Source organism: Scardinius erythrophthalmus (genome assembly GCF_964197995.2).
Source record: "Scardinius erythrophthalmus genome assembly, chromosome: 2".
In the NCBI taxonomy this organism is placed as follows: Eukaryota; Metazoa; Chordata; class Actinopteri; order Cypriniformes; family Leuciscidae; genus Scardinius; species Scardinius erythrophthalmus.
Genome location: NC_138222.1, coordinates 10,953,104 through 10,971,492, shown reverse-complemented (window position 1 = coordinate 10,971,492; position 18,389 = coordinate 10,953,104). Strand labels below are relative to the sequence as shown.

Here is an 18,389-nt window from a genome sequence, read left to right as displayed (position 1 = left end):
GTATGTTGAGTCAATTGTGATAAAACTTTCCATGTTTATGGATCTTGCCATCTATGATATTTACTTAATGGGTTTACTTTAAAAAGTATGCTCTCAATTGAGGCAGATCACTTTTTTTTCGAACAATGGAAACCGAATAAATCCCCCAGTGTGTCAACTTGCGTGACTTTGCCTCGACAAAGGGATGTGATTGGATAACTGAACTAACCAGGGGGCAAATCTCGTCACACAGCATCTCAAACGTTGTTTTAGTCAGTCTGAAATGCCAGAGCCAAAGTCTGTCATCAAAATGATTTGGTATAATGACCTCCAAGAACTGTCTCACACGACTGCATTCCCAAACAACGGGTATCTGCTTCCAAATGCAAAAATGCATTTGGTCTGCGCTCTCTAAGGCACAAGTAATTTCTAATGTATGATTAAAGAGCCACAATGGATCCTCGACTGCAGCAACTTACATTTTTATTACATATATTTACAAAAATTTCCCAGCAAGTGAGGATTTTGCTCGATTGAACACATGGGATGGAAACTGAGCTTCATTTACAAATGTTTTAATGCGATATTCAAATTTTGAGCATAAGATAAATTCACAACTTTGGATGTAAACATAGCTATTTTAATAGAAACTTAAATATTGTATGTAACCTGTTGTTTGAACAGGACAGTTTGAGTGTCACACCCTTTTATAACTTACAGTTGTCAATCACTTAATGTTCGAACATATATGGATTTATTGTTAATGCAGCGAATTTGGTAATAGAATGCAGTTGTCACTCCCATAAATGACCAAACTGTGTTTGTACAGAAAGGCATTATGCACTCAACAGGGAACATTGGACAGTGTATGTGGCCTAAAAAGTGCATCAGAATTTTGTTGATATGGGTTAATGGGTTTAAGGTCCATTTTATACATGTGTATTCAATAAAATCATTATCGAAACTCTCCCCCTTTTTAATTAATTCTCCTCTTTTACCTGCGAGTGTCATAGTCCAGTGTCAAGCCATTTGGCCATCCCAGATCTGTGTTAATGAGGACTTTTCTGTCAGTGCCATCCAGGTACGCTCGCTCGATCTTTGCGATATGACCCCAATCTGTCCAGAACAAGAACCTTGCCAAAGAATAAAATGATGAAATGCATTCATTAGTAACTATATATAGTAACTCCCTTCTCTCTCTCTCTCTCTCTCTCTAAATAACTGCAATCTTAATGCGTTACTTTATTCTAATTTCAGAATTCTAGATTCAACCGTAGACAAAATAACTAAAGAAAATTAACCATCCATTTTTCCTTAGAGATTCATCAAGAAAATATTACAACTGTAATAACCAGACTTTAGAAATAAAATAATAATATGATAATGCATATATGTGTAATATAATATTACTCAAACATACATATATACATCCATACATTCATACATGCGTGTAATCTTCCATACCGCACACCACTGCTCTAAGTATTCAAAATACATAGAAAATGCAAACTACAAACACTGGGTAAAATTGTCAATTTAGAATTAGACTAAGGGATTTATAGATACATTTCAGGATTGAATAATATTGACATTTCTCTTTTTCTCTTCCCAAACAGTAAAGCACGGTGATAGCAACGCCAATGTCATGGGTTTGATTTCCAGGTAATGCATGAACTGATACATTGCATACCTTCAATGCAATGTACGTCTCTTTGCCAGAGACTTAGAAAATAGCATTTGCCAGATGCATAAAGGCCCCAATATACTTATACAAGTATACAAGTGTGAAGTCATTTCGAACTGGTGTGACGACATTTCGAACAAAATAGGTTTGTTTTGAGTCCGTTTCATGATTTTGAAACAGCTTGCCAAAGTGAACTTTCCGGAACAGTTTGCTCTGTCTGGTAAACACAGTCGAACTACTATTGGTCCATGCTGATTACGTAATAGATGGGTGTGGCTCTGCCGCCTTTGACGTAACTCTTCTCCAGTTCAATTCTTCTGTTCAGTCCGTCGAGGTTAGTCTAAGGCCGTTTTTACATTGTATGTTGTTGATATGGATTAATGGGTTTAATTTTTTTTTTCTACATGTATACCCTCTTTCAACAAAATCATTATCGAAACACTACCCTTTAATTAATTTTCCTCTTTTGCCTAAGAGTGTCATAATCCAGTGTAAAAGCGTCTGGTTTCACACTCAACTTGATTCTATCGAACCCTGGTGCACTTGTGTTCATCTTACATCACAAACGTGCACGCCGCATGAAAGAAAAAAGAACGTGGTCAGTATATATTGTGTTTTTTATTAATTTGGTGCAATTATGCACAGCTGAGTAAACGACACTTAGAGGTTTACTGTATGTCCGTCGCATGAAGGCGGCTTTCTGCTGCTTGCAAACAGATCAGGTTCGGTACTTTGGTCCGCGTGACAGCTTTCACATTACCAATTTTTCATGCGAACCGTGCCCCGTTCCGAACTAAACTGCCAGTGTAAAACACAGTGAACACACTGGAGAGCTGCTTTATAGTAAAAACCAAAGTTTTAATTAGAATTGAAAGAGACACTGACACGGTTTTGTTTTTTCATGTTCAATACTGTAAAGCTGCTTGCTTTATGAAGAAATTTATCGTATGAAGTGTTACATAAACAAACATGACGTGACGACTGGAGTACCGAATTGCAGAGCTCGTGCAAACATATCCACATCCCTATTATCAGATGCTTTTTTAAATGCGGTTTTCTTACCGGTGTCATTTTTTGTTGTGTGCTTATCTTTTTATTGAGAGGAAAGCGTGCAGGACATATTTTCATATTTATGTAAACACCACTCTCAGCAGTGTAGACGGCATCGAGATGTCCGCTAACAGTATACCGCTGGTCACGTTTTAATCTTCTTTTACCCTTAAGTGAAGAATGAGTACTTCACCGTGAGTATATCGGGTCCTTAAATGTAAATATAAAGAAATCCATAAATCAACAGAACTGGAAGTAAATGATAATATGTTTGCCTTTCTCACCCTTTGCTAGGAAAGACAGCGATAGCTCTTGGTTCATCCAGACTGTTATTCACCAGAACTTTCCGAGATGTGCCATCTAAGTGAGCCACTTCAATGGTGTTACGGCCAGTGTCTGTCCAGTACATGTTGCGGGCGACCCAGTCAACAGCAAGTCCATCAGTGGTCTTCAGACCATGACTGATCACAGTTTCCATATTGCTGCCATCTAAATTTACCCGTCTGAAAACAATGAAATATTGTGTAAATAATATAAGAGAGCTTAACAATACATCGCATTTAAAATAGAAGTAAATGCCAGGGTGGAGATTTTTAAAACTTTCCTTGAAAAATCTTGCAGTAACTAGCAAGATAAATAATAGCATGCCACTACTGCAGTAAAAAATATATATTTCAAGACTAATGATTCATTTTAGTATTAGACATCATACCTGATAACATCCAGAGACACATCTGTATAGTACAGTTTCCTCTCCACGCTGTCATAGTCCAAGGAAATAACATTTTGCAGCTCGGGCACAGGAACGTACACGTCTGTATGGTCATTAGTGTCTAGAGAGATTCGTCGAACACTGATGCGATTCGAAAACAGCAGGTATGTTTCAGGCAAATTGTCACATGACCTTCCGTCACTTTTCAGCAGAATACCCGTGGGACAAGCACAAGACGTCACATTATACCGAGGAAGGCACAGGTGAGTGCAGCCGCCGTTCCTCCTGCCGCATTTATTGAAGCCTGCAGGAACAGGAAGGACGATCATGCCAAAAAGTACCATCTTTTTTGTTTTATTATATGCCAAGCTTCGCTAAGCCTTGAACTGCACACCATTATTAACAATTACTTCAAGCACATTGTTGTAATTATTTACTGGAAAAAGGATATAAAGGTTCAGGTGGTTAATGGTTCATTTACATTTAGCAAGCACTTTCTGTGACAAATAATCAGTGTTATTTTAATATTACTTCTATACTACACTGCCCACACAAAAAACACGTCGCTTTTTGGATTTAAATAGGCAAATATATATTAAAAAAAGTCTATAATTGGATCATCATTGCTTTGATTATTATGTTTCTAGCATGTTATATATTTGGCAACAGTTCTTCTAACCGTAACTGATGGAGTGTGTAGCTTTTCAATTCTTAAACCACCATGTAGGAAGACATATTCCATATTCCATATTCATATTGGTCATATTCCAGGATGACAATGTCAAGATTCATCAGGTTCAAATTGTGAAAGAATGGTTTGGAGGGAGCATGAAGAATCATTTTCACTCATGAATTGGCACCTCTGGGTCCAGAGTTAAATTCAGTGAAAGACTTTACAGAGTGCTGGACTCTTGCATTGACAATACAAGATCTTGACCAAATATTGATCAAAACATTTTTTTTCCATCAAGAGGTGCATCAATTTCTGGTCAAGATCTTGAAGACTCCAGATCTATTTGAAGAAGTATTTGCCTATTTAAATTCAAACACAAGCAACTTTTTTTTTTTGTTGTTTTTTGTTTTTTTTTACCGGGCAGTGTATTTGTAGCTTTTTTTTTTTATACAATGTTTTCATTTTATTTAAATTGTATTAATAGTAATTTTGTGTGCTTGTCATTTTTATTATTTTCTATTTTCTATATTACTTTTTTTTTATTTAGCTTTAATTGATCATTTCGATTTCAGTTTTAGTCATTTTACGGCTAGTAATTTCTTAAGTAATTTTAAAATAATATGAATTAATTTAGCTGCCAAAACAAAATTTCTTATTGTCATTTAAGTTTTCTAATATAATATTTCTAATACTTATTATTTTTTACATTTATTACAAAATCTAATATTGTTATTTTATTTCAGATTTATTTAAATTAATGATTAACATTTTTAAAAAAAGTTTTAGATCATGACAAAACACAAATTTTGGTTCTAAAAATGGCTGAAAATTATTTTTCGTGTCTACTGTTTTTTTTAAACATGAAGGCTATTTGATGCACAATGCGAAAGGCTTTGAGAATGAACACAAGACAAAAAATAAATAAAAATAACAACACTGTACTACTTTGTAACCTACCCAAAGGTCTTGCGCGGTCAACAGCCTGGATGTCCATGAGACCAGGTAAGTTGGAGCGGACTGTGATGGTGTTTGCTCCAGTTCCCTTGTCAGCTCTATGAATACTGCGGCTCTGCCAGTCGGTCCAGTACATGTGCGGTCCCAACACAGTGAGGCCGTACGGGTGCTGCACAGGAGACACCAGGGTCTTCCGGTTTGAACCATTAAGATCAGATGCTTCTATCCGCTAAAGGTTCAAAAAGATTAGATTATTTTATTTAATTCAACCAGCAAGCATTTATATAAGTCTTTTCATTCCTCTGTAGGGAAACTTGAACAAGGTGTTACACTAAAGGCTGGAATACACTACATGACCTTTAACCCTATAAAGCCAACTGTATCATACTTTTTATGCAAATTTCCAAGACTAAATTATCAACACGATTAACACTTAAAATATTTTGTACACAATCTATGTTATACTGTTATAAAGATGTCATCATTCACAATGCAAGCATTCTCCATTTTCTCCTATATCATAGTGTATAAGCCATAAAAGCTGAGCATATGATACTCAAACACATGCAATTTGTTTTTAAGTTTTTGATTTGTGTAAAGGTTCATACGCTTTTCCATTAAAAAAAGGTGATATTTCTGACTATTATTTCATATGTCAGGCTATAAAGTTAAAATCTAATCAGATTTCCATTATACATTAAACGACTGAGGATCAAACACTACTAGACATTCAAGTCTTTCTGAACTCAAACTCATGCAGAAACGTGTGCATCATTGCTAGACACTAACCTCAGTATGTGCATCAGCCCAGAGCAGTTGTGAACCAGCTTTGTCTATGGCAAGTCCATTAGGCCAGCCGAGATTATTATTGATCAGAACTACACGATCTGAACCATCCATACTGGAGCGCTCCAGCTTGGCATGTTCACCCCAGTCAGTCCAGTACATGTACCTCAAAGCAGATTTTATATTGTTAATCATTACATACTGTGCCTGTTTCCAGCTGCAAGAAACCCCTTATTTAAAGAAACCCCATAGTTATAATCACTGAGGGGTTTTCTTGAATTAAGAGGGTCTTTTGCAGCTGGCTTTAAATGAACATTTTAGTTTTAGTCTGTTGATTAGCTTGAAGGTGCAAAGTATAATTCTAAACATTGACATTTAATATTACAGTCTCTCCACTTTCTAGGAATACGGACCCAGAAAAAAAGTAGAATTTTGTCCAATCAAATGCTTTCAGAACCAGAATATAATAAAAGTTATTAAAAATACCACCTGACTTCAAAGTCCTCCTCACTCATTCAGTTCTACCCTTGTAAAAAACAAGTGCGCATTGTTTTGAATGTGCACTTGTAATGTACTTTAAATCTTAATAGTATATTCCTAAAATTGTTTGAGCAGATAATATATTAATGAAATAAAAGGCCACTTATGTGTAATTAAAGAGAACATTTACTAACACTCTTAAGTACACTTAAAAAGTGCACTTTGTAACAAAGTCAAATTAAAAGTTTTACTTTTAAGTGCATTTAAAAAAATTGCTTTAATAATTTTTACACTTATTTTGATGTGTTGACTAACATACTAAAGCACATGTAAAGTACTTTAAATGTAATATTGATTAACTAACTATAGTTAAAGTTAACATATGTACTAAATTGCAACTTCACTACAAATGCGTAATTACAAATATATTTAAATATATGACATACATTTTTAACAGAACACGACATACGTTTTAATAGAAATTACATTAAGGAATATTTTAGTTTTCCATAAATAGAAGTAATTAGGAAAAAAGTGGGTATAAAAGCAAACCAAAGTTCAGCTAATTACATTTAATATCAATTTAAACTATAATACATTTTTATTTAATTGCAATCAAAATCAAATCAATCACATTCAGTTCCCATATAAGTAAAATCTTTTAAAGTAATAAGTGTATGATGAGTATTCTGTTTAAAAGTTTACTAAAGCGTATTATATAAGGAATAGGAATTTATCTATCTTTAAGAATATATATATATAATATTTATTTATTTATTTATTTATTTATTTTTTATCTACAAAATCTGGTCTGAAATGAATTGTTTGGAGTCAAAACAGTGTAGGGCATTTACCCCATCTCATGGAACAGGGCGATTGCACGAGGGCTGTCCAGGTTCTGCCACACAAGCACTTTTCTCATTGAGCCATTGAGATTAGCAACCTCAATGCGGTTTGTCCCGGTGTCAGTCCAGTAGATTTTTCTGCCCACTGAATCCACCGCCAGACCATCTGTGGTCATTAGACCTGAAAGAGAGGGGGAAACACTTCAAATCAATGAAAGTTGAGCAACTGGATAAAAGTAATTCAATACAATTACTGTGCGTAGTTTTGAGGGTAACTGTAGTTTTAATATAGTCCCTTACCAGTTGAAATAAGGTCCTCATGTTCTGTACCATTGATATTGGCTCTGCTGATTTTCTTTAATGTACTGTCTGACCAGTACACTTTACCTGCAGAAGCATGAAAATATCCAAAATGATTTTCCCTGAATAAGCGTTATATGCAAAAGTGTCTATATATCGAGAATTTCCTTGTACCTTCTACGGCATCCACTCCAATGGCAATCGTGTTCTTCATAGACACACTGACCGCCAGAACAACATCAGCAAAGTATGGGATGTCCAAAGAAATCATTCTGATGTCTGTTCGCCGGGCAAAGATAAGAAAGCTGTTCATTGCTGTAAGACAAGAGAGAATAATAAGGAAGGATTCGTTTTTAATAATGAAGTAACTTTTTAATATATGTGCATTGTTAAATGTTAAAAGTAAACATGTTTCAAACTAAAAGTGCAAACAAATATATTTCTAAAGAACAATAATAAAGAATCAGAACATTAGAGATATCTGGCATAGAACATATCAGATATTTGGCATGTTTTAGTCCAGATTAAATTGTAAAAATATTTTAAATGAAAACCAATGTTTGAAATTAAATATTAAGTCTTTAAGTATTGGGTGTTGTTTGATAAACACCATACCGAATACAAAAATCTAAAAACATGCAAGCACTGTTTGACTTCCTTTCTTCTGTGACAAGCGGGTGTCAGAAACAGAAAGTTGCACAGCCTGTTTAGTTTTACGGGTAACCAGGGCAACCACATTATTTCTGCCTTTCCATAAGTGCCTTCATTCTGTCAGAGACTGAATGTGCATTTTTATTCAGTCTGTCTCCTTCACTCGTTCCACACAGATTTTTGAACGGTTGATGGAAAAGAAGCATTCTAAAATGCATTCGAAAAATCTAAATTCATAATATGGTATTTATAATTATTCACAATAATGTAATAAAGTGTTCATTACCACAAAACATCATTTTACCAAATGTGTCATGTCTACTCTCCACGTTACTGTTCCAGTAATCCTTATGGTTTCTTTTGTAATTTTGTCTGACTCAAGAAAATGGTGGGTGAAGCTACAAGCTAGTGTAAATAGCCCTTGCCAACAAGACGGGCTATTTTTATGTAGTGCATCATTATCATAATGACAAAAAATAACTTCTTAATTGCATGCACAGGAATAGTACTGTAGGTCCCATTTACTGTAGGTACAACAGGCTAAAGGCACACCTTAAGAAAAATGAGTTTTTCACGGTAACACTTTCTATGAAGACCATGCTTATAATGAATAGCCCCATTCATATTATTTATAAGTATTACTATTCTATAAATATATTTATAGACTCATTAAGACCTTTACTGCATTAGAAGAACAGTTATAGTTATTTATATTATTTTTATAAATTACTTAAGGTCATGAATGGTTATTTTGATTTGTTAAAATCTATATCTCCTCCTCAATATGCATGGTATTGCTTATAGCGGTTTATCTTCATGATTTCTTAACATTGCATCCTATGATTTCACTTTACTTAAAGCCATCAATGATGCATTTATAGAGGCTAGTAACTGTATTATCACTCACAATAGGTATTTATAAGAACACAACACGGCAATTAATAACAATATATTCACTTATTTTGACAGAAATAAATCTGAATTACTAAAGCAGTGTTTCCCCTAGGATTTTTTTCAGGGAGGGGTGGTAGACCCCATGAAACTACTAGTGTCGCAGAGCGGGTGTTTTACGGATATGTGGTGAGGTCATCGACCTGCGTGAAGTTGGCCCCCCACCCAACGCAAAACGTCGTCAAACTATGCTCAATCGTTTGTGCTCCGTTTGTGCTGGTTTGTGCTGTAAAAATTTTCGTTTGTGCTGCTTCGGTTTTTTAGATATTAAAAAAATATTTTTAGGTCATTCTGAGGTCACTCAGCCCCCCACATGCTCCAAATTCACCCAAAATAGTCTTGTTCGTTTGTGCTTCGTTTGTGCTGGTTTGTGCCGGTGAAATTTTCATTTGTGCTGCGTTGGGTTTTAAAATATCAGAAATTGAATTATAGACGATGACGTCACCAGCCCCCCCACATGCTCCAAATTCACCCAAAATAGTCTCGTTTGTTTGTGCTTCGTTTCTGCTGGTTTGTGCTGTAAAAAGTTTCGTTTGTGCTGCTCCGGTTTTTTAGATATTAAAATAATATTATGTGGTCATTCTGAGGTCACTCAGCCCCCCCACATGCTCCAAATTCACCCAAAATAGTCTCATTCGTTTGTGCTTCGTTTGTGCTGTTTGTGCCGGTAAAATTTTCGTTTGTGCTGCGTTGGGTTTTAAAATATTTTACATTCAATTATTGTTGATGACGTCACCAGCCCCCCCACATGCTTCAAATTCACCCAAACTATGCTCAATCGTTTGTGCTTCGTTTGTGCTGGTTTGTGCTGTAAAAAGTTTTGTTTGTGCTGCTTCGGTTTTTTAGATATTAAAATTATATTTTTAGGTCATTCTGAGGTCACTCAGCCCCCCCACATGCTCCAAATTCACCCAAAATAGTCTCGGTCGTTTGTGCTTCGTTTGTGCTGTTTTGTGCCGGTACAATTTTCGTTTGTGCTGCATCGGCATTTAAAATATTAGACACTGAATGAAAGCGAATTATAGACGGTGACTTCACCAGCCCCCCACCTGCTCCAAATTCACCCCAAACATGCTCATTCGTTTGTCTTCGTGTGTGCTGCAAAACGTATATATATATATATATATATATATATATATATAATTTTTTTTTTTTTTTTTACAGTAGCTAGTTGAAGTAACAAGGTAAGACCGAAACGGATTAAATTAATCAAAAGTGAAAAATTTATCAAAAATTTTATTTTCCACAAAAAATATTAAACATAAAAAAACACACAAATAAAACAATATTTATTAAAATAATACAAAATACAATACAAAATAAGAGCCTTTCTTAACTGAGCAGTGAGCACCAATAATAATTGAGCACAAAATCAACATCTTATGATTTCTAAAGAATAATGTGACATTGAAAACTGGAGTAATGATGCAGAAAATTCAGCTTTGACATTACAGGAATAAATTACATTTGAATTATATTAAAACATTAAAATATTAATTATATGAAAATATCTATTTATAGGCTAATAATTTTTCACAATATCAGCAGCACTCCCAAACTGTAATACATTACAGATTACTTTATTACTTTTATTTAAAGGTAATTATTTACCTTACAATAAAGGCTGTCTCAGAATTGTAATGCATTAGCTACTCCAGTTACTTTCACCAAAATAACTACAGAAGTAGAACTTAACATTTCTAACCCCTTCCAACTCCAGAGTCCAGATCCAATGCTACTACATCTTCATATCACTATTATTTGAAGTTAACATTATAAAATACATAGACTTACACCACAAAAATAGTTGAGGATAAATTCTTTAAAATTGGTCAATTCCAGCGTTATGGACGTGACATTTGCGCATATAAATTATCAGAAAATGCACTTAATACCAATATACTGAAACGTCTGTTATATATCCATAGGCTTCTCCCTTAATAAAGGAGTCCAGACATTAGAAAAATATCAGTCTACTCATGCGTTTTATATTTATAAGGGAAATAGTATGTGCGTTACATTTTTTTTGTAATTCTATGAATTACACTGCGCAAACCAAAAGTAATACTAGCCTACCTACCGGATGAAGAAGCGTTGTCTCTCCGCAGAATATAAATTATTCATTTTATTTAATTTTTCGTGTTTGCATTTATGAGGAAAAAACAATGTAATGGACGGAGAACTGCGTTACGGACTGACCGCTCTAAAAACGGCACTAAAAGACTGCTTTAAAACTTTCACAGAGACCTCAAACAGAAAGCACAAAGCCTTTCTTTAAGGTGAAATTCGTTTTGTATTAATTGTATCTTAATTTTAATCATTGTTTCATCTACCAAATGCCAGGATTTAATAGGCAAAATAAGAAGTAAATAGGCCTATATCAGACAATAGATAATCAGGACATAGAGGCGCCGGTGCCTAAACTGCAGTTGGTCTCATAAATGAACCGAAACTCAGCGCCTAGGCCTACTTGCATCACAGACATGTCTACTTTTAAACAGAACAATTCAAAACGAAAGAAAACAGACTGCTCTCTGCTTATGTATGAAATGTGCATTTCTCTGTGGTGCGCTCACGAAGATGCAGGCTGGTTGAAGTCACCGTCATTTAATGGGCTGGTGAAGTCACCGTCTATAATTCGCTTTCATTCATTGTCTAATATTTTAAATGCCGATGCAGCACAAACGAAAATTGTACCGGCACAAAACAGCACAAACGAAGCACAAACGACCGAGACTATTTTGGGTGAATTTGGAGCATGTGGGGGGGCTGGTGACGTCATCGTCTATAATTCAATTTCTGATATTTTAAAACCCAACGCAGCACAAACGAAAATTTTACCGGCACAAACCAGCACAAACGAAGCACAAACGAATAAGACTATTTTGGGTGAATTTGGAGCATGTGGGGGGGCTGAGTGACCTCAGAATGACCTAAAAATATAATTTTAAATATCTAAAAAACCGAAGCAGCACAAACGAAAATTTTTACAGCACAAACCAGCACAAACGGAGCACAAACGATTGAGCATAGTTTGACGACGTTTTGCGTTGGGTGGGGGGCCAACTTCACGCAGGTTTGTCATCGACGTGGCGCGCAGTAGGCGGTTGTTTGTATCGGTGCATTTCTAGAGTGAGCTATTATAATATTACAATATGTAACGAAAAAGTTTAAAGTGGCTTCATAAATTAATTAAAAACATAAAAAAGCAAAACACACCTGATGCACATTTAGGACCCTATGAAATCCGTTTTATTTTTTCCCAAATTCTGTTTTATTTTTTTCTGTTTTAAGGCGAGACACTACAGGCAAAAACTGTGTTTTTTCATGCATCCGTCAATTTTTAGATTTTCTGCTTTTTTTTTTTTTTTTTTTGACTAGTGGACAGAAAACTTCCAAAATAGACTTTTAACTGTATCTTTTAGAGCACTTTAACTATTTGCATCTGTAGATTTCAATAACAGTATATATCTAAAGGCCGTTTTCTCAAAATGAGTTTTTACCCCTATGTTGAGCCAGAAATCGCCACTTCAGTAAAACTTACATATACCAAACTTTACAGTTTTATTCTTATCTATATTCTGAAGGTTTTTACAGAGGGGTTTGTTCATGTATAATTTTCCTGATTTTATACAACATTTTATTCCCCCAAAAAATGGCTGTGGACAGTATTGCATGACAAAATATTTGAATGTTTGTGCCATCTATTAGTTTCAAAGAGAATGAAGTCAAATGCGGCTTTAGCCCCGTTGTACCCTATGTGTAAGTGTAAATAGAACAAAGCCTACCCAATCAAATCTGATCGATGGCATTAAATGATGCCAGTTAAGTTGAGCAAAAAGAGACAAATCCACTACTGAATTCTACTGAAACCAACCAAATGGTTTTCAGTCAGTGACTCTCGCCTTCAGACATGCACCATGACATCATCATCACTGACACATCATTACGGTGACCCCTAAACCCCTAAGGCAACTCAAAATGAGCCTCAAATTTCAAAGATTCTACTGTCCTTGCAACAAAAAACTATGGACTGAACTGTCACCTGGAATCCCAAAAGCAAAGAACACCTGCAGCCATTTCATTAAATTTCATCTCAATTGTGGATTTATGGCTACTGAATGAGCAGTTATTGCTGGGTCCTTAGATATTCGAGATGGGTAAAGTAGCATGGACTTTCGGCATTACCGTGAGTGCATGTCTTGCCGTCCGCCTGTAGGTTGATACCAGTGGGACATGCACAGCTTGAGGCTTTGGGAGCAGGAGCCAGGAGGCAAAGGTGACTGCAGCCACCATTATTCACCGAACAGGGCGTCTGGACTTTAGACAGAAAGGAAAAAAAGTGGAGACAGGTGAGAGAGAAAGGGGAAGAAATGGACGTTCAATCAGATGTAACAGATGCCTATCAGGCCTCTGGGTGTCCCGGTAGATCATAATACACGAATGAGACTCCAGACTGAAGATCAGTTATCACTGGCCTTAATCCGCTGTCTGAAAACCCAAGACATTGGATATGGCAGAGACCCACATTCCTCTTTAACACATATCTGCTAGGCATGTGTGTGAATTTCAGTTGTCAACGGGATGCCAACTTAAAAATGAATTATACTTAGCTTATTTTACTTGAATGTATAGAATAGAGTTAAGGCATTAACATAATTTGACGTGCTGGATATACAACATTAAAACTAACTTACAGAGTATGTAAACATTTTAGCCATTAAAGCCCTTAAAAATAGCTTACACTGAAATATTTTCAAATATGCAATAACACACATGCAACACAAGTTCAGATATGTTAATACACCCCTAGTCAAACTTGACTGAATTTAAACAATTGGAATCTGATTCATTGTGTCTAACATTGTGTCTTAACAGGTGGGATGCGAGATTTTTGCAACAAGCCATTTGTTTGCCCAAATGGTACGTGACACAATCAATCATAAAACAGTTAATCATTACTGAAAAAAATAAATAAATAAAAAATAATATACTTTAAAAGAACACTTGTGTGAACTGAATTTTAAGTTTTTGGACACTTAAGATTTTAATTTAAATGAAAATGTATTATTGTTTAAATTTACTTTTAAATGTACTTTAAGTACATCTTCACATTTCTTTTCATAAAATGTCTTTGAAATATGGTTAAAATGTAGTGCTAAATGTACTGACACGCATAAATGGTAAATTACAATATGCTTTAATGTCATTTCTATTGAAACTTGTATGTCATGTATTTAAATACATTTGTAACTATACAGTTGCAATTTAGTACAATTACAGTACCATTAAATGTAATATCAAATAACAAACTACAGTTAAAATTTGAATCAAGTACTTTACTGTACATGTGCTTTAGTATGTTAGTCAAGTATACTTCAACAAATAAGTGTACTTCTTTAAAGCATGACTAAAGATTATTAAAACAATGATTTAAAATGTATATTTAAGTAAAATATAATCTGACACTATTAAAATGGGCACTTTTTACTTAAGTGTGTTAAGTGTATAAGAAACGGTCATGAAAGTGTACTCTAACAACACATTAGTGGCCCTTTTGTAAAAGTAAAGTAAAGATTTCATATAATGTACTTGAATTGAAGTACACTAGAAGTGCACATTCAAGCGCACTTTTTCACAAGGGGTTACGTCCAGTTAGAACACAGTGTAAGGCTTATGCATAAAATTAGTTAAACTTTAAAAGTTTTTTGGTTACACTTTATTTTAAGGTGTCCTTATTACAGTGTAATTATGCATTTAAGTACTGAGTAATATTTTTTAACTACATGCGATTATGGTTTGGTTTAGGTAGCTGCATATAATTATACATGTAACAATTATAGTAAGTACATGTAAACATAAGACAATGTAAAATAAAGTGTTTTGTTTTTTTGTTTTTTACTGGACTGGACAGCGAGGGCAAAGCAACCATTCAATACTATATGATACTACTACTGCAAAACTGAACTCATTCAATACTACTTAAAAAGCAACTCAGGATGAACCTCATGATGTAGTTTGAGAGAACATCAGAAAGTGCACAGAGTGCAACAATATGTCCAACTTTTTACTGTACTGTATATTTCGTACCAGTATTACTGATTAAATTATTGTTCTATTGTGATAATGACAGTTGTGATTATTGATACATAACTCTATTGTGCCATTTTACCTGTAGTTCTATGATGGTGGAACATGTGAATGTCCATGAGGTTTTCAAGGTTTTCTGCCAGCGTTCTTCGGTCCAAACCAGTAAGCTTGTCAGCACTTTGGATGCTCTTGGATTGCCAGTCTGTCCAATAAATTCTGTCTTCATGAAGTGTCAAACCAAACGGATGAGGCAACTGACTGCCAATCAACACCTTCAATGCAGAAGAATGAGCAGGAAAGAATGAATTGCAACCTTTAGCCTATTTAAATAATAAGAAACACACACACACACTCATTTCTACCTGTCTGCCAGATCCATCAAAGTTGCCATACTCAATGGTCTTAATGCTAGCATCGGCCCAGTACAGCCTCTCGGTGTGGTAGTCGATTGCCAACCCATTAGGCCAGGTCAGGTTTGTTGAGATGATAACCGTGCGGTTGGATGCGTCCATACCAGCACGCTCAATCTTAGGATTTGCACCCCAATCTGTCCAGTACATGAAACTATGATGAGACAAAACAAATAAGGTTATGTTCTTTTTTATGTTGTGTAAACATCCACAACTACTACTACAATACTTTACCTGAAACCTTTATATATGCTGCACTTAAAAAAGCCTGTAATGCACCTTATAATACATTACAATACTTCTCTATTCATTGTTACACCTTTAGAAATTATAACGCAAAAAAACATGTTCCTATGTAACAAGGAATCTGCAAAAAATTATAATGCAGTTTAAAGGAGAACTCCGGTCAATTTTAACATTGAGCTCATTTTTTTGTACATTTGGAGTGCTGTCAATACAGAGAACAACGACAAAAATCGGTGTTGCCTACACCGAGTTATTCTATTTTTAAAATTTGCACCCTATTGACTTCAATGGGGCAAGTACTAAACCTGCTTTTAGCCTCTTAACATCCTTGATGTGACATTACAAGTGCACAGAAAATGTGAGTGATTCCTTCCGAGTGATCACGGGTGAATCTGACTGCAGTAGATGTTAGAGATATTAATAAAAATGAAGTTAATTCAGCCAGCGCTCATACCTGTTTACATCCTGTTTTCGGTGGAAGGCCATAGTAATCGATTGTCGAGTTCACGCACATAGGTTTAGTGCCTATGATCACGCGCGTGAACTCGACAATCGATTACTATGGCCTTCCACCGAAAACAGGATGTAAACAGAGGTATGAGCGCTGGCTGAATTAACTTCATTTTTATTAATATCTCTAACATCTACTGCAGTCAGATTCACTCGTGTTCACTCGGAAGGAATCACTCACATTTTCTGTGCACTTGTAATGACACATCAAGGATGTTAAGAGGCTAAAAGCAGGCTTACTACTTGCCCCATTGAAGTCAATAGGGTGCAAATTTTAAAAATAGAATAACTCGGTGTAGGCAACACCGATTTTTGTCGTTGTTCTCTGTATTGACAGCACTCCAAATGTACAAAAAAATGAGCTCAATGTTAAAATTGACCGGAGTTCTCCTTTAACTTTGGTTACAATTATTTATGGAAAGATACAATGCATTATAATGTACATTATGAATACCTTTATAATGCATTATACATAAAGGCTTCAAGTAAAGTGTTACTTTATATTTGAATTCATACGTTTTTTAATATTTTAAGCATTTCTGTAGAGCACGGTGCTAGTAGCGCCAAGGTCATGGGTTCGATTCCCAGGGAATGCATGAATTGATAAAATGCTAACCTTGAATGCTTTGGATAAAAGCATCTGCCAAATGCATAAATGAAAATGTTTTGAGTTCACCTGCATGGATCACCATGCATGATTTCCTGTTTCACTGGGATTCAAAAAAGAGGTCATGCATAGGCTAAAATTCCTTTACTCATCCATCACTATGGGAAAGACCCAATAAAGTAAGTTGCAAAAATTAGGAAATGACTAAGAAAATAGCTTCTTTGTTGAAAAGGGCCATTTCAATGGTAGTACCTCATGCCAACTGTGAAATATGGCGTATATATTTGATGTTATGGAGTAGTTTTTCTCCCAAAGGCCCTGGACAACTTGTTAACTCCAAGTATCAGCAGATATTAAAGGGGGGGGGTGAAATGCTATTTCATGCATACTGAGTTTTTTACACTGTTAAAGAGTTGGATTCCCATGCTAAACATGGACAAAGTTTCAAAAATTAAATTGTACGTTTGAAGGAGTATTTCTGTGCCAAAAATTGTCCTTCCGGTTTGTCACAAGTTTCGGAAAAAGTTTTTTTCGAGTATGGGTCTGTGTGACGTCAGCTGGGGCGGAATTTCCTTATACGGGTCCTAAGGGCACCTCTCCATGAATAGCGCGGGCGCGCGCACACTCGTAGACCAGAGCGAGAGAGCCAAAGCAGTACCTCATCAAAGCGCTCTGCTCGGCTTTAGGAAAGTCAATGTCACCAAAGAAGTGGGTTTTTGGTTGCCAGGGCAAGAAAACCCTGCACAGATTCCCAAAGATTCCCAGCGTTAAGGGACCAGTGGATGGAGTTTGTTTTTTCAGAGCATCAAGGGAGTTGTGTAAGACTGTTTGTTCCCTGCATTTCGACGATGATTGTTTTATAAACAAAGCCCAGATCGACGGATTTGCAGATCGTCTAATGCTTAAGGATCGAGCAGTCACAATGATAAAGGTTCACGGCCGTGCGTTGGAACCGGACGGTGAGTAAAACTGCTTCAAATGTCTCTGTGTGTTGTTGTTAGCTCGGCGGGTAAGCACAGCTTTAGCTTCGCCCACAATGCCCGCCTCCAGCCGCTCGTTTTTTTTTCCGGAAAGACTCGGTACAGCCTATCTTTCTTTTATAAATATAATAAAACTAAAGACTTTTTGGAGATATGAAGGATGCAATAGTACTCTATAGGTACTCAAGATTAACAGGAGATTGAGTGAAAATGAGCATTTCACCCCCCCTTTAAATCAACACCTGACTGACTCAGTCAGTAAGCTTGAACTGGTCATGACAGGATATTGGGTCTCATTCACTAATAATTATGTGGATTATTTGTATTTTTACACATGCAGGGAGGTTTTTGCGAGAAGTTCTCGTGTGTGTACAAAACACACAAGAGAACTTCTCGAAGGCTTCAAAACCTTCAGCACAATTCACAACAGGCGTGTATGTGCATTAATTAGTTCTTAACCTTGGTCTAATGTTAATGAATT

The 18,389-nt window shown here is 35.6% G+C and overlaps 1 protein-coding gene across 3 annotated transcripts in view; it reads right to left on the bottom strand.

Annotated features, from left to right (window-relative positions):
• Positions 1 to 18,389, bottom strand: part of lrp4 (low density lipoprotein receptor-related protein 4) — a 109,909-nt gene that overhangs the window by 8,318 nt on the left and 83,202 nt on the right. For all 3 annotated transcript variants that reach the window (XM_081391664.1, XM_081391665.1, XM_081391666.1), the window contains exons 20-30: positions 15,518 to 15,719; positions 15,238 to 15,427; positions 13,254 to 13,385; positions 7,638 to 7,778; positions 7,464 to 7,550; positions 7,173 to 7,344; positions 5,842 to 6,004; positions 5,056 to 5,281; positions 3,426 to 3,729; positions 2,998 to 3,216; positions 978 to 1,112 (exon numbers count right to left, since the gene is read on the bottom strand). In XM_081391664.1, the coding sequence (XP_081247790.1) occupies positions 978 to 1,112; positions 2,998 to 3,216; positions 3,426 to 3,729; positions 5,056 to 5,281; positions 5,842 to 6,004; positions 7,173 to 7,344; positions 7,464 to 7,550; positions 7,638 to 7,778; positions 13,254 to 13,385; positions 15,238 to 15,427; positions 15,518 to 15,719 (1,971 nt within the window). The remainder of the gene's footprint in view (positions 1 to 977; positions 1,113 to 2,997; positions 3,217 to 3,425; positions 3,730 to 5,055; positions 5,282 to 5,841; positions 6,005 to 7,172; positions 7,345 to 7,463; positions 7,551 to 7,637; positions 7,779 to 13,253; positions 13,386 to 15,237; positions 15,428 to 15,517; positions 15,720 to 18,389) is intronic.